The sequence below is a fragment of the Oenanthe melanoleuca genome, chromosome 2 (genome assembly GCF_029582105.1).
Source record: "Oenanthe melanoleuca isolate GR-GAL-2019-014 chromosome 2, OMel1.0, whole genome shotgun sequence".
NCBI lineage: Eukaryota > Metazoa > Chordata > Aves > Passeriformes > Muscicapidae > Oenanthe > Oenanthe melanoleuca.
The window spans coordinates 80224513-80249549 of NC_079335.1; the positions used below are offsets into that span (position 1 = coordinate 80224513).

The 25037-nt window shown below is 35.2% G+C and overlaps 1 protein-coding gene across 4 annotated transcripts in view; it reads left to right on the top strand.

Annotated features, from left to right (window-relative positions):
• RELCH (RAB11 binding and LisH domain, coiled-coil and HEAT repeat containing) overlaps positions 1-25037 on the top strand; it is a 73358-nt gene that overhangs the window by 17652 nt on the left and 30669 nt on the right. For 3 of the 4 annotated variants that reach the window (XM_056483967.1, XM_056483968.1, XM_056483969.1), the window contains exons 3-11: positions 6359-6430; positions 6540-6595; positions 6711-6824; positions 8817-9020; positions 9110-9201; positions 10189-10494; positions 14775-14850; positions 15244-15339; positions 23978-24090. In XM_056483967.1, the coding sequence (XP_056339942.1) occupies positions 6359-6430; positions 6540-6595; positions 6711-6824; positions 8817-9020; positions 9110-9201; positions 10189-10494; positions 14775-14850; positions 15244-15339; positions 23978-24090 (1129 nt within the window). Of the gene's footprint in view, positions 1-6358; positions 6431-6539; positions 6596-6710; positions 6825-8816; positions 9021-9109; positions 9202-10188; positions 10495-14774; positions 14851-15243; positions 15340-21384; positions 21491-23977; positions 24091-25037 lie in introns of those variants that run through there. The other variant, XM_056483970.1, reaches the window with a different exon arrangement.

Consider the following 25037-nt stretch of genomic DNA (forward strand, 5'->3'; position numbering starts at 1 on the left):
AGTTAGAATTGACATCCAGTAGAACCAATAATCTTCTGACAAAACATTAGTAAAAAAATATTGATTTCTTCCAGTATGAAATTCATATAGCCTGAAATTAAGTATTAGGTTAAATTGATCAATAATTGATCAATGTTTTTGAGAATTACTCTATAGTGATTGACTGTTGTCATATGTAACTGATGAGGAAATTTTATGTCAGGATATTTACAGTTCTGTGTTTCTTTAGAGATGTTTTTCAAAAAAAACTTAAAAGTAGCATAAGAACTTGAAAAAATGAATATTATTTCTGTTTAAAGACTGGAATTTTTCAAAAATATTTTGTTTCTACTTAAAATTCTGGTTCAGGCATAATTGCTTAAAATATTTTGCCTCAATCCTGTTTAAAGCCATCTTCCTGAGCAGTTTCGAAAACTGATAAGTGTTTATTTTGCACAGTAAAAAATAATGTCAACAGAGGTTTCAAAAACTTTGCAAATCCAGTTCCTTCTTTAAATAAATTCTGGCTTATAACTTCTGCTTTTGAAGTTGATCTTAGCTGCACTTTGAAACCTAACTGGAATTCCATCTTGCTTATTTCTTCTAATATTCTTTCTTTTCAGTTAAGAGCTTTGATGCTTAGGAGATTAAAATTGTAATCTGTTCTGAAAACTTGAGGCCATGATCTAATAATCATATTTTTCTTTTGATAGTTTTGAAGATGAGGTTTTAATAGTTTCTCTTTCTAAATGCATTTCTCATGCTGCTATCTTTGTTTTTTACTGTTTGAACAGAACCCATGATTTCCATATCAGTTCCCTATCATATCAAATGAAAGATAGGAAATAAATGCACGTTAGTCACTAAATGAAACTGGTAAACTCGTTCCAAGTCAGAAGGACTTTAAAACTCAGGTTATAACATACCCCCTTTACAAATACCTTTCTATCTTGGCAATGTCAAAGAACCCCAAATCAAAAAATGTGTGCATGTATTACCATCCCAAGCCACCACATTCCATTTGCCCATTTTGAGTAGTGGTATGCATATTTTTTTTGTTTTAACAGTCAAAAAATTCCTGAAAATAATTGCATCAACTTTTGTTTGAAATTTATTTCAGTATTTTAAAACTATTAGCCCACTTCATTCTATCTGGCATTAGAATCAAAATTTGGCCTAGAAGCAGATATGTTTTGAAGAGCTGCTGTGAGGTTTTCGCTTGGGAAATCTGATAGAAGGAAGATAAGTGAGTCCCTGCTGTAATATTATCATCAGCTTGGCTGAAAAGATGCAAGTCACAGAAGCCAGTCAGGATGTGGAAAGTAAGACAAAACTAACTGCAACTTAGAAAACATAAATTTTCTTCTTTATCTACCTGATCTTAATGAAAATTAGAGTTATGTAGCAATTTGGATAATACATTTGTAATCCACTAAGAGATGAGAAAAACCAAAATGCATCCTTACAGCTTGCAATTTAGTAGATGGAAACAACTTGTTCTCTGAGACTGGTAAGTTTTGAATCCAAAGTCATGTATTAAGTGCTTGGAATAATTGCTGCTAGGATAAACTCAGTATTGAAGGGTTTGTTAGGGGTAATAAACCTCCTCCAAATACTCATAATTTCCATAAAGCAGCTAGAGAATGGAAAACTTGCTCCCTTCCTGTGTAATAAGGGTTCACCTAACTTGAATACCCACAGAATATGCTTTAAATTGGTTGCCTGACATTCAGTCTAAGGAACTGAATCTTCTGCCACATCTTAAACTTGCCATGGTCTTTGCATAATTCAAAATGTTTATTATTGCTAACCTGCCTTTGATATCAACTGTTCTGAGAATCTGATAATTTAAAAAAACACATGCTGTGTTTTCAGAGATGATAAAATTAATTCTTATAATCAAACTCCATTTCAGTCATATGTGTTCTCAGATTTTCCCTGTATTTGCATTGACTTCTAGCTGGGCTGTGAGTCTCTGATTAGCAGAATAAGATTTGAAAGGAAGAGAGAAGTTAAAAAAAAACTTGTTTATTTTTGAGAATTTTGTTTATCTAGACTTAGATTCACAGTTTCTGCTTTTTACAGAGCCCTTTTTTTGTGTTTTTTTAATAAGCACTATTAAATTGTGTACACCACAATCAGAGGAAAATCTTTAAAAGAAAAGCAAACAAAACTAAAAAACAGAACACAAAAGGCATCTATAGTACAACAATCACTTGCTAACATTGTGTGTGCACTTTGTTCATCCTGAAAGCAGATCTGATTTTGTCTTCCCATTGCCTATCTTAAGCCCTGTGAAGGAGTTGTAAGCCTCTTAAATTTTCTTCCAGGTTGAAGGTCTCTAGGGGTTGAACCTGAAGATAAGTCTGCTGTAGTTCAGGTCTTCTCTGTAGGTGGTCCTGCCTCATTAACTTCAAAGCATTAATGAGGCTGCTGAGTCAAGTGTTGGCTTCCCACTATTAGAGTGGCAAGTTTCTCTGTTACTTGCTCATGAACCCTCCTGCTGGTCTTAATTTTGGTAGTCATCCCTTGTGCTGAAGTATGGCTTTCTGATTCAAGGCTATTTGTGTTTACATTCTGAAGTGTTTCACATTTCAAGGCCACTTTTTTTCTTAATACTTCCATTAGGAAAGTGGGAGTTGGGAAACCTCAGGTCCTGAAGTATGTTTGGGACAGTGGCTTCATTGCTAGCTGTTGTCAGAAAATTTTAATTTCTTCTAATTGATTCAAAATGTATGTACAGATTCATCAAATGTAATGGGATGTCATATGTGTTTTAGAGGGCATGATTTAGGACATCTGGAATTCTACAGTTATTTGGCAAGGAGGAAGGACTCAAAATGGCAATTAAGGAACAACTTGTAATAGTATGAAAGTGAGGAAAGCTGGGTAAGCACAGGGGCCCTTGATACCTCAGAGGAGAACTGTGCAAAATTCTGACAAGGTACTCTAAATATAGAATATAAAATTCTAGTATAATTGGAAATACTATACAGCATATAGTATTATATAATACTTACACAACACAAGTACTGGATGATTTTAGGAGTTCCTCAACTGTTTTGGCCTTGGCTCAGCAGGACTGCTGTTCATATAGATCTCAACTAGTTCAATTCCAAATTGCAGGTGGTTTTTTGTAGGTAACTTCTCAGTCTGTGATCCAATAACTTACGAAGTCATTAACAAATGTGAGTCAATAGAATAACGACCCTTGAGAAAGCTTAATTTTGAAATTTCAAATCTCAGCAGACAAGCTACTCATTCCTCATATGCACTTCTCTTTTCAGGTGTATTAGATTAGCTGCATGAAAACTGAAATATTTAAAAAAGGCTGATCTGAGAACCTTGGTCCAATGCATAGTTGCTTACTTGAAAGATTCACCCATTTTAAGTCAGGCTTTGTAATTTTTTTCAGGATGGTAGCCATAGTGATTAGAAATTTTTAGTTAAGAAGCAGCCAAAGAGCCATTGAAGTTTGGATAGTTTTCTCCTCTAAGGCAAACTAAATTGTTCTGAAATTCTCCCTTTCCTTGTGGGAGGATTACCCAACCTAAATTTCTGTTCTTTGTTTTCCTCTTGTAGAGGAGTATCTGATTCTTTCCTTTCTTAAGCTGTCTGCAGCAAAACTTTTGTGCATTATTCTTAAGGAGTGTCAGCCCCTTCACCAAGTGCTGGGAGTTCTACATGTTATCATTCCAGTCAAGCATGAAGTTAAAGTTTAACTTGGCTTTGTCAGTGCTTCTGAAGGTGTAGCTTCAGCTTTGTAACAGGAGAGGGGGAGAGGCATCAGGTCATTTTTATTACAAGTTAATAGTTCATAATGGTTATGAACCATTTACAAATAAAGAGGTTAAAAGTTTGCCTTTTTATTTAAGAGTATGTTATAGAATCAACAAATGGGGATTACTGGTGTTGATTTCATTGGCAGACATGTTGAATTAATCATGATATGTTTGGCAGAAAATCACGTTTCAGTATAACAGAGCTTTTAATCACAGTTTAACATTTGACTGAAGTTAATGTTATAGCTATTTACATGTATGATTGCATAAACACCTACAAACTTCTTCAAATAAAAGCTACATTTGTGACTGTCTTGAAAGCATCGAGGTTTGTATGATGGCAATTACTACCGTGGTGCCATTAGTAAGATTTGATGAGTTGCAACTGTAACAATGCTGTGTTGTGGTAGAATTATGTGGCTGTTGTGACATGCTACCAAGTGACACCTTATCAAATATACTATGTTTAGAATCTTCTACTATGTAACAGAAACATGCAGCAGAGTAATCTATTTTGAAAGTTGAATGGGTAAAGTCCTAATGATTTCGAAGAATTTTCAGCATCATCACAGTTCGCTGAAATTCAATTCTTGCCGTCTGACATGGGTTTGTCTGACATGAGTTATTTGGCTTTCTACGCCTTCAGACATGTCTTATTCCTATTTCCCTTAATTGGATTCCTAAGTTTTTATAGTTTGCATTGTTCTTTGACTTCTTTTATTATTTATATCATTCTAGTGTAGGGCACTCCTGATCTGCAACTGTTCTGGTCATTGAAAATATTTTACAAGAGTAAAATGTTAACACATAGTCATTTCCATAAGAAAAATTACTTAATTTGAGTTCTTTAAAATTTTCAAAAAGTTACAAATTAGTATCTTACAACTGTGAATAAGTAACTCAAATGCAAGGAAGTGCTAAAATTAGGTACTTACTTTACCACCAGAGTGTTTTCTAACTTTGTTGCACAGAAGTATTTGCAGATCAGCATTGCTGAATACTAGAGAGATTTTACATATTTTATTCATTGTATCCTCAGTTGCGCTTTTGTATTGCTGCAGTAAAATTCTGTGCATCAAACAAGTTACTTTCATGTAGCAAATGTGGTGTACTGTAGTAACTCCTTCAGTTTTTATGCAGAACTGCAAACTGAGTGAATCTTTTTTCCATGAGTGCTATCTAGCAAGAGTCTTAGTAACAGATGCTCAAAAGAGGAACCAATTTTATTTGCAGCCTTCTATAACATTTTTTACCTGCAAGGGCCAATGCAGTGTTTCTGCTGTGCATTGTGTTGTGTGTAAACATTTCAAATTAACATGTTAAATTGTTTCGAAGCAGTAAAAATCTCATTGAAATTTTCCTGTTAAAAGTCAATACAACATTTTTTGTTTTGTATGGGAATAAAGTTTGAAACGATTCTAAATAGATCATCTAACACTTCAGCATGGTAGGTGTTCTGTGCTCATCTCTTTTAGTTAAGAGACTTTCCTTCTGGTACCTGTATTTCAGTGTGATTAGATTAATCTGAGAACTAGTGAAATGCATGTATTTATCTGGTAATCTCTTAAATATGTTTCCTTAGGTGTCCTACCTGTAAATGGCTATTAAAAGAACATTTGCTATATGTTTTGCAAAGGTCCAGGAGGTTAAAATTTGAAGCCACCATATACATATGACCATATCAGCATCAAAACACATGAAATCCCAGTGCACACAAATCACCACTGGCCCTTTTTGGAGGAAACACTGGAACATGAGAAGCAAATAACAGTGACTAAGGGACAGGAAAGGTGAAGTAAGAGAGAGAGTGAAGAGCAAGAATTAAGTATTTTTGAATTTAAAGGTGACTCTAGGTCTTTGAAAATTGATGTAAACTTTCAAGAAAGTGGTGCAAAAACTTTTTTTCTTTCAAGCTTTTTTATAAGTACTGCAAAAGAGCTGCATTTTTGGGGTGTTTGCATCTCTCTTTGTTTGAATTCAGTGAACTGGATTCAAAATCCTGATTGACTGTAGGACATTTCTAAAACTCCACTGTTTTTAAATAGAAATTCAAAATTACATTATTACTTTTAGTAAGATTAAGTACATTTCAAGATCTCCCATTTAAAGTACTAAAATTTTGGTGTATGATTTTATTTTCCAAAAAAAAGTCTGTGGTTTCAATGGGGCTGTATATTCACTTCATGGTTTAAGGTTTGCTACATGGAGACAGTTTCCTCTGCTGCCACGACATACTTCCTTCTTTTAGATCTGTGTTTTTATTGCCCACATACTCCTCTTGCCCCCAAAAAACCAAAACATTTGACAGCATCAGCTGCCAAATATTTTTCCCAAAACCTTACAGCGAGTCCTTGTCAGACAGCTTGAAATTTTGACTTAGATAACCGAAGGCCAGTGAAACTATGGAAAATGTTCACCAGTTTGCTTTCAGACCAACTCTGCTGCATGTGTTCATAAGTTCCATAAAGATTGCATGCTTTATGTTTAATACAAACAGTATCTTTTTTTTCACACCCATCCTTGCTTTTTATATTTTATTTTTGTTTCCCTTGCCTTGGTTGGATGCCTGTGTGTGTTTAATCCAAATCCCTGTCCAGTCCTGGAGTTTGAACTACGGAAAGCCAAGGAGACCATACAGGCCCTTCGAGCCAACCTGACTCAGGCTGCAGGTGGTGTACATAAACCTTTTCTTAAGTCTCTACTTTAAACAATGTAGAAGTAGCTGAGCTCATCCTCCGTGAGAGAGTAAAATTTAGTTACTTCTTTTTTCTTCCCCAGAAAATGAAGTTCCTTTGCAGGAACGAAAAAATTATAAATCAAGTCCTGAAATTCAGGTAGGTGGCTGATGATAAATGAACTTTGCATAGATTTTAGTATGAATATACTTCCATAGTTGGAAGGGAGATAAACCAAAGACCTAGTGTATTTTCTCTTTTTTTTTTTTTCCAGGAGCCAATCAGACCTCTTGAGAAAAGAGCTCTAAACTTCCTAGTTAATGAATATTTATTGAAGAATAGTTACAAGCTTACATCAATAACATTTTCAGATGAAAATCATGATCAGGTAAAGTTTGCTTGTGGGTTTGTTGGGGGTTTTTTACACACCCACTTTCCATATTCTGATCTTGTCATACACTCAAGTGAACTTAAGTGATTTTTCCTGTGCATGCAGTTTGCTTCATATATTTGAGTAATCTAGAAGTTAAATATGTTAGTTAGCATTTTCATATATAACCCATGGTTTGAAAACACAGCAGTTTCAGCAGTAGTTTCCCAAAATTTGTAGGAAAGAGACAGAGTACTTGCATCCTTTAAAGGAAGCAAAACAAGAAGTGAAATAGTGTGTGTTAGATGTTTCCTTGTATTCTGGTGTGACACACATTCAGTTAAACTCAAGGATCTGGATCTCAAAAATAATCATTTCCTTAGATCCTACTCAGTTGAGTTGTGCAGGGTATGCAGTTTACTCATTGGCTGTCTTCTGTGTGTGTGTGTGAGTGTACTTAATCACCTGTGGCATTGAGTACAGCATTGAAGAAGCTCTTGGCAATAAGGTGTTATCCTAGATCTTTCCCAGCCTAGCCATGCTTTGATGCATTCCTCTTAAGATGATCTGTTTTGTATCTCTGTTGGCTTACATTTGATGGGAAGAATATCTTGGGAAGAATGTTTGGAAGGTTCTAATTATATTCTGACTGTTTCTGGGTAGACAAAATACCCAGTAACATCAACACCCAATATGTATTCATCACAAACCTGGAATATTACCAGAAGAATTAAATACAGAATTTCATCCAGTTTTATCTGTAACTGGTCTTCTTATACTTTTCCTGTATTTCATATCCTAATCTCTAAAGCAAATATGTTGTTAAATGGAATTTTTGAATCATCCACCTTGACTGAATATTTGCACTTAACATCCAAAATACATGTGAGAATACAGCCCCCAAAAAAGAAAAGATGAATAGTTTATCCTATTTGTGTTCTCAACTGAGAATGTTTTGTGAGACAATTAGCAGAAAAAACCAAAATTCTTAATTCTAAAAGGTAAATATAAACATACTGCACTTAATGTATTGTAGGCACATTTTTTTTCTACGTTATTTGTGTAATTCTTTGAGAAAGTAATCTTTCTTCAAATAAATGTATGTGACTAGACTATGGAAAAATACAGGGAAGACTGGGAACAATAGGCAAAAGTTTAAACCAATACTTAAATTTAATGTCTTTAAAGAGACCATCACAACTCCTGTGTAACAGTGCATAAACTTACTTGTATATACAGACATGGAATATTCTTGTACTAATAGGATGATAAGATGTAAATGAGAAAAGGAAGAACATAAGGTGATGGTTTGAGACAGGAGGCCCTTCTGTCGTTTGCACCTCACTGTAAACCTTCTACAGAGCTGTTTGAGTTATACTGGACATCAGGAGGAATTTCTTCATGGAAATGTCAAACAGTGGAATGGACTTCCCTGAGAGGTGGTGGAGTCACTGTCCCTGGAGGTGTTCAAGAAATGACTGGACATGGCACTTAGTGCTCTGGTTTTGCTTACATGGTGATGATCGGCCAAAGGTTGGATTCAGTGATCTCAGAGGTCTTTTCCAGCCTAAATGATTCTGTGATACTGTGACTGTCTGTGACTGTGGTACTGTGCCTCAGGGAAATTACACCTGCACATGTGAATGAAATAGGAAAAAAAGCAATATTTCTGCCTTGTATTGACTGCATTGGCTTCTGCTAGAATTTGAGCAATGTTATTTCTGATTCTGAAAAGTGCTCATGTCTTAGCCAAAAAAAAAGCAACCTATGTGGTTTGGAAGGTACGCTCTAGTATGTTACATAGAGCTGCCTTTACAATGAAACTTCTTCAGTTCATAAAGTGAATTCTTCCTCTATTGTTTTTTGCTGAGTTCAGCTTCTATCTGATTTACTCCAGTGTGGTCTCAGTGTAATTATTTTGCTATTGCATCACCTGTGGTCAAATGAGGAAGATAAATGAAAATAAAAGGAAGTATATTGTATGCTTTAGTTTCTTTTATTCTTTTGAAGGATTTTGAACTTTGGGATGATGTAGGATTGAACATTCCAAAACCTCCTGACCTGTTACAACTCTACCGTGACTTTGGAAACCATCATGTTTCTGCAAGAGATCTGGTGGATGCATCAGTTGGTGTAGATGATGATGAGTTAGAGGCTGATACTCCTATACTTGGGACCGTCCCTGTGTTTGAAACAACACCACAGTCAATAGAAGTAAGACTGTTCAGAAGAAACATTACAGTTGTTTGATGTGCTACTTAACTCTATTGTACTGAACTCTTCTGTTTCTGTCTTGTGTTTAGCAATGTTTAATAGTGCAAAAATTAGAAGATCAAATTAGTGTATTAAACAATGAGAAATGGTCTTTGATGGAACAAATCCAAAGACTTGAAAGGTATGTACTAATTAACCTACTTGACTCTTGATAAATGTTGGATACTTTTTCAATGTTTTTCTAACACATATATGAAACCATAACATAGATATAGGAATTGACTGGGAATTCTACAGGGCAGGGCAGTCTTTCCTTTTCAATATGGAGTATTTGATTTAGAAAAAGAAAGAGACTTCAAACTGACTCTTTCCCTTTTATTACCTATATGATTTAGTTTTGTAACCAGTTTTGTTCTTTCAACGTAGCTTCTTTATTTCTTTGAAAGCAATCGCTTCTGATCTGTTTTACATAGGTTCTTTCTTCAATTAGCTTTATATCGCTCCTCAGTGTGTATGGCTTGCAAACACTGTCAGAAAGATGCTTGTTTTAATATCTGATGTCAACACAGTTTTTCTTTCTGAAGAGCAAGACAAGTAGGCATGGTGATATCTTTAACAACAGCAAAAAAAAGATACTTAAAAGTTTGGTCAAAGCATACCATTCTGTAAGCCAGCAGATATTCCTCTTAAGAGGTGTACTAATGCAACGTGTGGGAAAGTGCATAAATTTTAAGTGGCTTTATTGACTTGTCTACTTACCGTTTCAAAGTCAGATAGGATAGTACGTATTGATTCACCACTGTAGTGTTTTCTGGTTTGCATCCTAGATAGAGTTTTGTCTTGTGACAATTTGTGTCTCAGTGCTCAGATTTCATCAGGAGGAGATAAAACTGTTGTTACTCGCTGGTTTCATTGATTCACTCAGAGTGCAGCATTTTTCGTGCTACTAATTATTTTCTAAAGTGCTCAATGAAACTAGTGCTTATTTGAACAGCTTGTGTGATGAAAGTTATTTCTGTTACAAGATTTCTTAAATGTACATGAATTGAAGTATACCTCGAATATGTTGAGCTTTTCAGTATGTTGTCTTTATTTCATACTACAGTGGTATGCTTTGAACAGCATTTGAATGAGAGCTACAAAAGTATTTCATAATTTGCTTTTTCAGTGAAATAGACATTCTCAAGAATGAAAACTTTGCTGTGTCATCAGTTTATGGTGTAGCTCCCCATCCTTTAAAACAAGTGCCTCTCACAGTCTCAGAGGACAATGGACGGTACTTGGATATCAAGAGCTCTGAGAATGACAATAAACATGGAAACATCGAGGAAACAAGCCTTGCTTTATCAGCTGAAGTGGATTCAAGGACTTCTAAAGATGATCTGCTAAATTCTGTGCCCTCTAAAGAGACAGAGAAACTGTCCTCATGTACTCCATCATCTAAAGCTGCAGTCCACTTTGATAAACCTAATAGGTTAGTGATAAGTTGTAAGTTGCATGCTGTTATTATTCTTGTAGAATGAGTAGATATTTTTCTAACAGTGAAATTCTGCCAAATGAATAGACAACTTGTGTTTTGAGGGCAAATTAAAGACTTAATATACCTCTAGGGTACATTGCTGATATTTTTTTATTGTTCTTAATCTCTTTAGGATGAGTACATATGATAAACCTACAGTGTTAGTATTACATTTCAGAAATTCTTTTCACTTTTTACGTTTCTAAAACCAGCCCTGTTTGTTGCAACAAAAAATAGGTAAAATCAGAATAGTGAACAGGAAGACAAGAGAGTTCTGTTCTCTTTTAAGTTTTAATTCCATAGTTCTCTTCTGCTTGAAGAGTTGTTGGGAAAATTTTTTACTGTTTCTGTGTAGATGTGTCTAACTCTCCTAGAGAGCAGTACTATTTTCCATTTACTTATTTTGTAATTTTTGGATGGGTATCTTATGGCATACTGCTTTTTTGAATTTTGATTTTGCAGCAAGTCTTCACTGGGTAGCTATGATTCTTTTAACTAAAATAGGGTATTTGTGTTGTGTTATTACTTGGAGACTGAGTTTGTGCTTATAAGTGTTCTTGAGAAAGCCCTTTCAACCTGTAGAAGTGTTTTTATAGTGAAGAGAAGTGTCTTGTTCATTAAGTGATAGATAAACCACTGTGGTCATCAGGAGTAACACGGACCACAAACATAATGAGGGTATGTACAACTTGGGATTGTTACCTCTGTGGACAAAGATATGCAAGTAGTTCACCTTTTGATTTTACTCTTGCTGTTCCTAGGGAAGCAGGAAGCCATCCTGCTTTGTCTTTTGTCCCTTAGTGAGCTTTTGCTGGTGTTGATACTGTAACTTCTTTCTGGAATTATCTTTCCATCTGAAAATACCAAGTACAAATCTGAGTGACATTGTGTGCAGATGGAAAAATAAATGCAAGCTTGCTTGTAGTGGAGGGGGGAAAAAGAACACCCGGAAAAAAAGGAGTTGCTAACCCTGCTAGTAATTATCTTCTCTTGCAAACCCTAACAATCCTGCTTTTTCTGGATTTTCTGTACTTGAACTAACGTCTAGGATCAGGGCTACTTTTTCCATGATAGCTTTTAGAATTGGACAGGAGGAAAGATTTCTGACTTCTGAATATAATACTTTGGAGTCTCACAAAAATTTCTTCTCTCTTATTTAATTATACTAGTATTTAACAGGGAAGTAGAACAGCTTAGGTTTTTCTGGAAGATGGTCAGTGGTTCAGTTGAAGCTTTACAGATTTTTTTCTTTTTACGTTTCTTTCAAATCCTAGCTGAAAACCTAGACTATACTGTAATCAAAACTTAGAGCTGTTGTTATACTTGTCTGCCTACTTTCATTGGTTTGTTGCAAGTTTCTTTTTGCTCAGACTAATGGTGAGTGCTGGGTGGCATTAAGTGCATGAATATTAGATTGACAGTTTGGTATAGCAAAATAGGATTAAATCACTGAGTGAGGAATGAACTGTGTATTTCCAGTGGAATTTATGACAGTACAGTCTAGAAGAACAGCATTTGTTCTGCTGCTCACAGCTATTTTAACTATAACTGCACATAGATTTATTTGAAAAGTAGTTCAGTGAAGCTGTGAATTGAGTTAAATTCACAAGCCCCCTCAAATGCGTTTCACTGCAGATATAAGTAATGCATGTGTAATATGTAGCTATTTTTGTACTCTGCTTTGGGCTTAATGTGTCAGCAAAGGGTCAAAGGAAAGCTTATTTGATACAGGGTTTTTTAGACCAGTATCTAGTATTAAATTTTCTTCCTGGAGTTGATAAAAATGCAGTAATTTTTTTTCACTAAGAAAATAGATTATTTGTGAAATGTTTTGAGATCTGCAGGAGATGCAGTACAATAAAAATGCTGGGTATTTATTGATTTCTATCCAGGGTTATTTGTAGAAGACAATCGCTATAATTTATTCAGAATGTACTAAGAAGGGTTAAAAACTAAGACTCTATCCTGAAAGGCAAGATCATTACTACTGTATCTATAGAGTGTTTTCTTGGCATAAATCTTGCCCAGATGGGAAGAGAGAAGAGGAAGTGAGCCTGCTTTGTGTGACTGCACTCAGAGCAGCTGTGAGTGCATTCTGGCAAATGAGGACATGGCCATCATTGGAAAAATGCCTCAGTTAACAGACTGCAGTGCAAAGCACTAGCTGCAGTTTAAATAGACTGTACCACATGTGTTTATTCAACTGATTCAAGGTGTGTGGTAATTTGCACCAAATACAAGGTGTTTTCTGTGTAGAGCAGTCCTGGCTTTTTTGAGTGAATTGAATCTTTAGTCGTAGAGTTATACAGAATAGAATAGTAGTGCTTGGGCTTTTTATTCATTGTACTTTCTTGTATTTGGACATCTTCACTACTGGCACCTGTTGGCCCTTGAAGAGACTTGCCACTGACTTGTGTACAAGAAGCCTTGGTCTTTGATTGGTTTTGTCCAGCACAGCCATCAAGGATTTTGTTAGACCTCATTAAGGAGAAGCTTTCTAGACTCCAAGTATAGCCAGCAATTGTAAGAGGATCCACGCTGCCCCAGAGCTTGCTGTTATTTAACCCAAAGGGAAATTCAATGACATATTGTCATGCTTACTTTTTATTCTCTGCAAAGTGGGAATGGAACTTTGCCCTAATGTAGGATTTTAATTAGGATTCCAAGTGGGAAAGGATCTGATTTTCTTCAGTATGAATGCCAAGTTGAAGGGCATCCTGGGCAAAGGGCTGGCCATGGCCTTGCCTCTGTGTTAATGTTAAGCTGCTGCTTTGCAGTGCTTGCCCATGTTCTCCCAGAGTAAAAAAGCTCTACAGTCTTGAGTAGAGCCTGTAAATCTGTCAAGAGAGTCAAGAATCTGTCAGTTTTACACCATAAGGACTAACATATTGTGAAACAGATCCTTTACAACTAGCTAGCATTTAAGTAGTTTAGTAACTTTTTTAAAGTGAGCCTTGTACAAAACCAAGCTGAACAGAATTAAAACAAGCTTCTTTCATTAAAATTTAGAATGTATGTTAAAAATCCATACCATTAAGAAAAAAAGTTGATTTTAAGTAATAAAAATTCTTGTTTATCATAGTTTTCTAAATAGTGAAAAGAGGAAAATTGGTGTATTTATTGATATCCTCTTGAACTAGTTTAAGTAATTACAAGTAGCAGCTTTGATTCTTAATGGGCTTTTTCACTTAGAAAAGGGTGAATAATGGTGATGTACTATAAGAAATACTGTATTTAAATCTATTAGATAAAATGTATGTCCCTGCACATAATTGTGTGTTGGATTTTGTGTGCTTGTATGTATTTTTGAGGGTTCAAAGGTGTTACCAGTTTCCACAGAAATAGGAGTTGCCTCCTCTTAGTGTCTATTAGAGGACTCAAATAGCAGATGATGGTAATGGGTGAGATGCTTTCTCTGCGTGTTTTGGAAGACAAATGTTGTTTTTCTTCTTTAAACGTAGTGGATGAGGCAGTGTTAGATCAGCATCTAAATACAGCTCACAGATAAGGCAGAAGAAGTTGTCATTCCTGGGAATGTAGTGTTTAATGTAGTGGTCTGTAATTGTTTCTAAGAACACTTCTACTACATTGCCCTCTTCAGACACGGCTGTTTTGAAGCTTTTATCAGGGTTTGATATGGATGCTTAAGGCTTTGAGTAGCTCGTAGGCTGGTGCTGGATGTGGCCATGAGGCAGTGCTTGTGCAGATGCAGTTTAGACAGCAGTTTAAGATTGATTTTGAGGTTCTGGCAGCATTTGAATCCAAAGTTAGATCCCAAAGTTGAGCAAACTCTGTTTAAGCCTGAATATCATAACTTGACTGACTACTCAAATGCTTTTATGCAATTTGTAGAATCAGAGCATTAGGCAAAAATACTGTTTTGTGTGATTTCTGTGCCAGCCCCACCCCGTTTGCATAATTGTATGCTTCCTCTTGTGTTGCCTAAGCTTCCTTTTCTTCATGCTTTAGTCCTATTTTTGTCTGTGCAGCGGTTTGAAAGATGTTGTATTTTTTGGAACTAAAAGTAACTTCTTAATTAGGGCACTCAGGTTTTTTTCTTGCAACATCTCAACACCCTAAAATTCAAAGATAATTTTAAAACTTCTGTTGTATGAATCACTTAAACGTGCCTTCTAGGTGTCATTTTACCTGATTAAGCCAGAGTTAAGGGACTTGTTTTATCACCTTTCTGATTGATGCATTCTTCCCCCTCTCCCTTTTTGATGATATTTCAGGAAATTGTCACCAGCTTTCCATCAAGCACTACTGTCTTTCTGTCGGATGTCAGCAGACAGCCGTTTGGGATCAGAGGTATATTTCCAGTTGACATGAACCAAAAGATCCTTCAATTTTGCATGGCAGCAATAGTTAAACAAGCAATACTTGCTTTGAACCAAGACATAGATGGAGAAATTAATCTATGTGCATGAAAGTTAAGAAATAAAAATATGCTTTCAGATTTTATGCTAAATGTGAAACCTAGTGATAGAGGTGTAATTACTGGGAACTTTTGAGTCCCTACTAGTGGATTCATGCTTTTGAAATTACTGACACATCAAAAACTTCCTGCTTAATGTGTGGGAGTAAAGTAAATACTTTTCTGGTAAGTGATCAGCCTGCTGCAGTTTTTATTATTCCTTTCAAATGGGTTTTCTTCTGTTCCTGTGCTTCTAAAAAAAGCAACCCAGCAACTTGGTTTTCTAGGTATCTCGGATTGCAGACAGCGAGAAAAGTGTCATGTTAATGTTGGGACGCTGCTTGCCTCATATTGTTCCTAACGTGCTGCTTGCAAAGCGAGAGGTGAGGAACTCTGAAATTTTACAGTTTATTTTTATCACGATACCTTGTTGTTCATGTTGAAGATGTTGTGTCTAATTTCATGGAAGTCTATTACTTGCAATCATGTTCTTACTTTTGTGCATGCATCTCTGCTCCTAGAAAATGGTTTTACACCTCTGTCAGGTGAGTTCAGTAAACCTGCATGGTATCTTAATATTTCTTCCTCTGCTTAAGGCACCCATTAGCATTCAGCAAGATTGTTACTGTAGGTCCATCTGTTTGTGGTAGCACAAATTATTTTGTTAGGGAAGACCATATCAATGTGCATTGTAAAGAACAGGGGCTATGAGTTCAAACATTGTTTGATTTGGTGTATCAATTTAAATAAGAAATAATGTTCAGGTTCTTTTGCAGCACTATATACTTTTACAAAAATAATTTACAACAAACAAATTATTTTAATGCCTTTTCTTGGAAGCTCCACACATCAGCCTACTAAGGGTTCATCAAAAATATCCCTTCATAAGGAAATGAGCAATCTTGCTTATATGTTTGCCTTAACTTTAAAATGAGAATAACTAAAAATTATGAACATGCAAAGTTTATTTTGAATGTAATGGAAGGTGATGGTTTGCATAATCATTTCTGTTATATAGCTTACAAAAGGAAGGAAAAAACGTGACTGGTTTTGTTTTGCTTTGCGTAAATATTGCGCATTACCAAATATGTAAAAAAAACCCCAAAACCAGAAGACCTATCAAACAAAAATTCAGTGTCCTTACAGTTGACACTGAAAAAAGGTTTTCGAGTAGCATATGTCATTAAGCAAGTTTTAGTCCTTGTTGACGGGACCTACAGTATGGTAGACTTAGTTGTGTGTTTTGCATAAATTCATTTTAAGGCTTTGAAAATTCCTCAAGAAATTTGTACTGATCCTGTTATATAAAATTTTATATCATACAAGTAATTATAAACAGCTGACACAGTGAACTTGAGATATGTGCTGTGTTTTGAAAATTCATAAAGGGATTTATATTTTTGAGGGGGTGGGGGTGTTAAGTGGATGCTCTGGAAATGCTTCTGTCTTTCACAATAATTCTGTGAATGTTCTTGGATCAGTGCTTAATTTCTGATTTCTTATTTATTCCTTTCCTTCCTTCTGCTTGGCAGGATGTGGTATTTTGGCTTCTTTTCACAGCTTTTAGTATAATCTGTGTAATGTATTGAGTATTTTTGTGACCTTTTAGTCTGTTTCTTACTTAGGTTGTTTTACAGTGAAAGTTACATTTGGTTATATGTAATTTTGCCTTAAATTATCTGTTTCAGTTTAACTGAAAAAGCCAGACATGACAATTGAGTAATTTGATTACATGGGATGCTTAATGTTTCAAGAATTAAAACTTGCTTTACAAGTACCTTCTTTTAGTTACCTGACACCTTTTGCTATAACTATTTTAATGTTCTTTCTGATGTAGTCATGTAACTTGAAGGAAAAGTTGGACTATCTGTCAGTATTTATCTAAATCAAATTATGAAAAGCTAACCTAAGAACTAGGCTGTCTTCAACAAGGTATAACTTTGAGTCCTGTCCAAAAACAACCTTATAATGTGATTTTTGCACAGAGGAGTGGTATGAAAATATACCTAAAGATCACAAATTTGAGAAGGATGTGTAACAGGTTCAGATCACAATGCAGTGTGATCACCAGTCTGTTCTGCAGCAACAAGAATGGTAGTATTTAAGACCTTACACTATTAATGTGTTAAGATGAGAGTTAAATATGGTTTTTTGATGACTTCTGAAATGTCTTCATTCTTCAAGTATCTGTCATGTTGAAATTGGTTGCAAAATCTTAAGCTGAAAATTACATGCTATGAGTCTTCATTTCTGAGAAACTGAGTCTGCAGAGGTTGACAGTCTCTCAGTTGTTGCCCTTCAGCAGAGATTCAGGAACCATTTTTACTATGCTTTTAAGCATTTTAAGGTCAGCAGCAGCCTGCCTGATCCAGTATTAAGTGTTCTGGCAAATATTACAGTTGACATTTCTGAAATTATTTATTTTTGTGTGTTGATGCAGCTTTAATTGTTCTTCAATATCTGTAGTTTTATGTTCCAGTGGAAGCTAACAAAGAAGAAAAGACACAGTATTGAGTAGGATGGCAGAGGGGATAATTTTAGTTTTTTCTAAAAAAAGTAGTTCAACTGTGTAAAATCAATAATGCATCATACAGGAAAATTGCCTCAAAGCAATTCATAGTTATCAAAAGTCATGTAACAACATATCAATTTAATTTTGTTTTCATCTCAAGCATCTAGGTTATCTTAACTCCCTGAAAACATGTATGTCAATATTTAGATTTGTATATGAATGCACTCACAAATAAAGGAGATGTTGCAATCCAAGTAACAGTAAGTGGAATGACCAGTAACAAAATGCTGAAAACCAATTCTTAAAAAAAAAAAAAGGCCATTGTTTGGGATGCAGTCTGTCATACTACTTCTTGCAGAAGAGCAGCTTGGGTTCATAAAAATTGATCTACATTAGAATCTGCCTTTTCAATTGTCATTTTACCACTTGAAGCACAACTGACTATCAAAAAATCGCAAAAGTAAAATCAGCCACCTTCTATTTCTTAAGAGATGTACCACAGAAAAATTCCTTTAGCTAAAATGTGATTAGAGAGAAGCAATCTTTTAAAATTTTTATAATAACTGATGCTTTTCTCATGCTTTCTTACATGTAAAAAACAATGGTTTTTTGTCAGGAAGCAACAGTAACCTTGTTTGTATTTACAACTTCCATACTCTGCAGTATATAGTCCTTCGGTGGAGTTTGGCCCAGAGCAAACTTTTTGCTTAACATCTTATTACTCTTGTTCTTAATCAACACTTTTATTTAATTATTTACATCTTTGATCTCACCCATTATTCTTGTGTTAGTCTTTAACTTTCTTTTGTGTTATGCAAACTTATCAAAATCCTGATAGTAGTGGTCTACTGTATATGCACCACTAATAGTTATACTGAGAAACTCTTATTTATAGAGAGTTCAACGTTAGGAATAGAGTTTTGCTTTTATTAGTTTGTAAAGTTGAAGCAAAGATCATGTTAAATCTTCAGGCTCTGAATTGATGTCATTCTCAACTCCACTAGATCTCCACTGTAGATTGAAAGTAATCACATCGATGTGCGGTCGCTGCACATCAATATCACCAAGGCGCTTTAATTCTCTGGCGTGTCTCTTAAAACACAGTAGAGTATCTTACTAGAAATTTTCATCTCACTCTTATGCTTTATAAGCCATAAAATATTAGCTTTGCTAAAGAAATGTAAAAGAAAACGGAGTCAGATCTTGGCAGTATACTTAATTGTCTGTTTCCAGGGTTTGAGTCAAGTAGATTTCAGTCTAGTTGGGTATGAATAAAGGTACATAAATCTGAGCTGCTGGGCATGAAAATTGTCAGCTGTCAATATCTTCTAGATGACTGCTTAAATTTCACATTGTAGGGGAGAATAAAGAAATCTAAATGAACAATTACAATACTTTGTTACTCTGTAAAACTTTGCAGTAGACTTCTATAGATAATGTTTCTAAAAAAAGGGGGTTGTGTTGACCACTGCCTGTTTGCTGGTCCTTTTCTGGTACATATGCTCTGTTGGTTTTGGTTTGCAGCGCTGTTTTGTTCAGGGGGTGAGGGTGTGCTCCAGAAACATGAGAGAGAACCATTTTTTAAGTCTTTTAGTTCTCTTCTCCTCATTATGGGGGCCTAGTGCAGTCTCCTTAGAGTAAAAGAGCTCAGTCTCATAGAGTGTCCTTTCCATCTCTAGTCTGAAAGCTGGTGTCTTTCAACACTTTATCTATAAAGCTTCCATAGTTTATGGATGCATGGAGTTGAATTTTACATTTATGGATTGAATTGCCAGCTTTTATTGCATCACACCCTTTTGTATGTGTGTTTTCAAATAAACAGATATAGACAAAGAAGTATGAAGTTTTTTCACACCCCTAGCCTACCATTGATTTTTATGTAAAAGCATCCCTTTGGGATCTCCAAGGGGCTTATTTTGGATCCTGGAATAGTCTCACCCCATGAGAAGTAATTAGAGCTGTGGTTTTAGAATATTAGTAAGATTAGTAGCACAAAGTTTTGAGTCATGCATTAATCCTATGATTAATTTTCTTTTTTAATTTTAAAATTAAAAGGATGAATTTAGAACTTCAAGTACTTTCTTGCTCAAGACAGTCCCTATCAGTGGTGTGTTGGTATCTGCAGCTGTTTCAGTTGCAGACAATAAGATTATTTTATTTTATTTACTTGTTGTCAGATGCTAAGTTACAGAATAATTTTAACATAGCATTGGTTCACACTATAAGCATTGACTATTAAAGAAGCTTAAAAGGCACACATTAACAAAATTGATCATGTCATCCTGGGTTATATACTGTCACCTGCAGTACATTAATATTCAGAGTAATAAAACTATTACTTGAACCTACTGAAGTAATCAGTCTTGACACTTAACACTAGTTAAATTTATTCTTTGAGATAATTATTTTGCTTATGAACACTCCAACAAGAAGACAGTAATTAGTGAAAGCAACTAAGATACAGAAGACCTGTTGGAATGTCTAGCAAAACATTGTTATAATGATGGAAACAACACTGAAAGAAAATTCCTTGCTACCTTCTAAGATGCTCACTGTATGATGCCCTTTAAAATAACACAAAGTTTAATATTTTGTTGTACTACTTTTAATATGTAGGAGGAACTGTCTTGCATATAGTTTAGGTGGTGCTAATTACTATTAAAAAGCTATGTTCTTTTGACCATAATGAAGATAAAGCTCCTCCCTATGTCCATGTAAATGTTGCCTTTATTGATAACTTAACTCAAATAGTAAGTCCCTTTCAAAGATAATGGAACAAGTTGTTGTTATAAAGTTGTCCAGAGATACTATGGTGAGAAAAATGTGAGCTTTTCTCTGGAGAGACCTACATGGAGAGTTACACAGAAGTAGAGCAGAGGGAAGATGGGCTGTTTGAGTTGTCCTGTGCAATGTATTAGGTAGCCTCAGAGCATTGTCTGTGGGTCACCTGTATGAGCTTTTCTCGCAGTAAAACCAAAATAACTTCTTTCTCTCTGTTCTGCATCTGGGTAGCTCACAAGTATAAACTGCCTCAGATTTGGACTTGGCTTTTCAGTAGTAGAGGTGGGACCTATGACACATAATGTTTTTTTGCATCAAGCTGCAAGTGTGGACAATGTTACAATGTCAGACTGCTTGGAATCTAATGGGAAAACAGTATCAAAGCTCTGGAAGTCACTCTTCTTGCTGTGGTCATGAGAGTCACTAGTCACTCCTGTTGACTTACACTGGCACGAGCTCTCAAAACTCATGCTCTGAACTCAGAGGCAAAAGATAAAAGAAGGACTTGAGGATGAACAGGATGTTTAGGAAGGATCCCAAATTAAATAGAGGGAGAGTTGTTGGGTTTTTTTGAAAGTTAAGTTCTTGCTTTATGACTGTCAGCACAAGTGGTATTCCTTCCCAAGGAATGCAGAGTGTTTCAAATAGCACTGGAAGTCCACTCCTTGATTATTAATAATTATATAGAGTCTCCATAACCATCTTGTGAACTTTCCTCTTCAATCTAAACAAATACTAATCTTACCATATCTTAGTGGAAAATTACTACTTTTTATAGCTTCTCTGCTGGTTTCAAGAATGAAAAATCTGAGATTTGTAAAACAAACCTACATCAAAGGCATGACCCTTAGCAGCAGGAAGAAATGAGCTTGAACCTACTTGTAGGTTGTTTTTGTTCTTAGTGCTCCTGAATGTCCTGAGAAGAATCTGGCCCTTATAAGTCTTTGGGATACTTCACTTGGCCTGTTTTGTCCCTCTGTAGAGCAGTTTTGTTCTTCTGGTCCCAGTCCCCTTTTCTTCCAGTTTTACCTTCCTGTCGCAGAGGGCTATAGGGAACACAGGAAACACTGTTCAAAACTTCTCACTGTTTCTCCACTCCCCTTAATAGAAGGAACTGTAGAAGCCCTGATGCAGCGATGCAGAGAACACTCTCTTCTCCCATAGTATGCATGAGAGAATGTGACCAATGGACAAGAAAATACAGCTAATTCCACCAGCTGTAATAACCAGCTTTCTGAAAGGTAAAAAACCAGCCTTGTATCTGCCCCATGTCAATTCTTTTAGGTTACTCATTAGCCTTTCAGACACAAGGCAGTAGTTTCCAGGTGAATAATCTCAGGTGTTTTTCTTTCATGCAGATTCAGCTGAAAAAAGACAATGTTAACTTCCTTAAATTCCATAAGAAGCTTTAAAAAGCCCCACCTTGTGGTACTGTTTTAAAATCTAGCAGTAGTTCTGAGTAAGCAGTTGAAGTTTTTGAGTAGGTACTCAAACTAAGAAAGTGAAATCAATGTGTTGCTTTCAATAGATAAAAAAAAAAACCATAAATGTCCCATTTCATGGAGTATATTTGTAAAGCTTTTCATAGGAATATTTAAGAATACTTGCAAGAGCAGTTGAATAATGTGAATTTAGGGTAGGTTTCAGAAAGGTAGATTTCACTGAAGTAGCACATATTTATTTAGCTTTAAGATTTTTAATTAGCTTTATTCTTTATGGTAGTAATTTTGTCCTGTATCTGCAAATTACAATCAGATTTCCTATTAAAAGTATTTTAGTTTAATGTATAGGTAATGGTGTTTAGAGTGGTATTGAGGCAGACATTACTTTAGTAATATTCTTTCAAGTCTTTTTGAATTAAAGCAGTGTTTGCAGAAGAGAAAATTCTATGCAGTACAAAAAAAAAGGTTAATTAGGTTAAATACCCTGTTTTGTCAGCACTTTAAATGGGCAAAAATCTAAAGTAACAAAAAAAATAAGATCTAATATGCAGATTCTAGAGGGAAAGAAGCTCTCAGCTGAAGAAAGTTATTTAGTTCTTCATGCAATTTAATTTGTAATTTCTTTAATGCAGGTCTTCAGTTCATGTTATTTTGTGTTCTGCTACACTTGTTTAAAGACAACCCCCTGTTACTCTTAAAAGTATTTAAGAAATGGAAATGTTGAAATTATTTTTCATTTCTCCTTCTCTCCTTTTAGATTTATTTAAGTGATAGGTAGGATATTTCCATGTTGTCTCCTCTGTCATAAATTCCCTAATCTGTATCATAATTGAGTTAAATATTGCCAGTCTATCTTCCAGAATCACAGAATGTTAAAATACAGTTTAGGTTGTGTCTTGGTCATCTTTGGAGATGGAAAATAGAACACCAATTAGAATTCTTGTAAAATGAAAATAAAAAACAAACAACAAAACAAAAAAAAACCCCAACCTCTTCAGGAGTTGACTAGCTTAGACACTGCTCTAACATGGAGTCTTGTTCTGTGTTTAATATAAATATAGCTCCTGCTGTTTAGCAAGATACAGATTGAGCAGGGAGGATGTTGTCAGTGGTGCTTCCACCGGTCCACAAGAACATCCTGATTAGGTCTCTAAATATCTGCAAGAAGAATTTTGCACCTCCCTGCAAAGTCATTCTAAACAACCACAGATTTTTCCAGCTTTTGTATAATCTCTCCTACTAACATAAGATGTGTTTCCTACTGTCACTTTCTTATTTGTCACAACTTAATAATTCACAAAAAGTCTTTCTGCTGAAAATAGCTCCAAAGTACACTGCAGGTGTGCAAAGTAATCTCCAGATTACTTGCCCATGTTTTTTTCCAGACACTGAGATTCTTCTTGTTCTTTTTTACTGACCTCCCAGTATGATCTTTCTGTCCCAAAGATACTAAATCACCTAAAAACTGTCTGGCTTCCAAATTCAGTTGGAGTAAAAGCTCACATCAACAAGGTCAAGGGAAGGGACTTCCAGACAATGTTTTAGAAACATTTATTTCTTCTGGGAATGAATACCATGAGCTTTGTAGGCATATTAGAAAGGAAGAGGTCTTTACTATGAAGATCATTACATTTTCTCTCTGTGTTTTACACAGTATTTTCTTTGTAATTTGTTCCTTTAAGGGATTTTAGTTGCTCTAAAAAGAAAATCCAGCTTCAGAGATTGCTTTTGTATGGAAAAAAAAAACCCAACATAGAACCTTTACAAAAATCTGATAATTGTCAGTCAACACAAAATCTGTCTGCAGTCACCTTTACTAATGTATGTTTCTCAATGTTTATTTTTTCAAACTTGTGCACAAAACTGTGTGGATGCTTAATTGGAAATTTTAATCTTTAACTCTGTGGCATTTTTTTGTAGGAGCTTTATTCCATAGTTGTCTGTGGAACTTCAGTTCAGTAGGTAGTGAAAACAATGGAAACCATGATTGTCCTCTAATTCTGGTTGCAGGTGACCTGCATATGTTAATTGTCATTTTTTCAGCGCTTTTCATTTTACATGCTGGTTCTCCCCTGATTTTTCCTAGCAGGAAATTAATTCTAATTTTTCTAGACCTTCACTTTCCTCAGGTCACTTAATAAGATATCATAACTCCAAAGTATATTTTCTAACTGTTTTGATGTTATGTGATGTTAGATTTATCTTCTTAGTTTCTTTTGCTATGAATGAATGTATGCCCAAAGCAATTTTACTTTGTTTGGTTTTCCCCTTCCCACAACTTTTTAGGAGTTGATCCCACTCATACTGTGTACAGCCTGCCTCCATCCTGAACCCAAAGAGAGAGATCAGCTTCTGCACATACTGTTCAATTTGATCAAACGACCAGATGATGAGCAAAGGTGTGTTTGCCCTTGTGTGGTATGGGACAAGCAGGAACTTTTTTCTCTCTCTAAACAGCAGAACTAATAGAAATTGGATATTATTGGGTGGTATTAAACAAGTTTCATTTACGTTGGTATTTTGCTTATACAGTGTTGACAAATTTATGCCAAGTTCAGGACTTTCCATTTTCATGACCTGTAGTTCCTAGTTAGTGAAATGTAAGTTACAGTGTAACATTTCAGTTCCTTTTTCTGTTTAAAGATGAACTTAAACTCTTCTGTTAAAATGATCTTTAACATCATAATTCTTAGCACTGGTTGATGTAGAAATCACAACAGCTTTTTTTTTTTTTTTAGATCTGTCTTAGTGTTCTGCATGTTTGTTCAGATAACCACCACATTTCTTTGGGGAAAATAGTACTCTTTCTAGTTATGGCTCATTACTATGTTCGCAATAAAAATTCAGAAGAATGTAACAGTGATCTAGGTGTGACAAGTGTTAAGAACTTTGTTTCATTTTGGTTAAGCATCTGAAACAAATTACATCTTTGGTTCTATAAAATTAATTCTTCCCTAGTGCTCAGGAAATCTGATTTTGTACTGGTCTTGATGAGAATATCCTTAAGGTTGAAAGACAGTACCCAAGCTGGTATGTTTCCTTCTCTTAACTATGGAATTACTTTTTCATGTTTGATCTGTAGCTCTTCCATTATTTTAATTGAAGATGTTTTGGAAAGCATCTGTATCTATTGTTGCTCTAGGCTGTCTTCAGACCAAATAGGCTTTATGCAATAGGTGGAAAGCTTTTCTTTTGGAGACTCTCCAAAACTGAAGTGTTCAGGCATTTTTCTAAACCGTTCCCATGGTAAAATTTAGAGATTAGGTATAATTGAATGCCATGGCTTTGAAGACAAAAAAAATGCTTAAAGAAACAAAAACATTTTGTAGTGCAGTGGCACCATGAA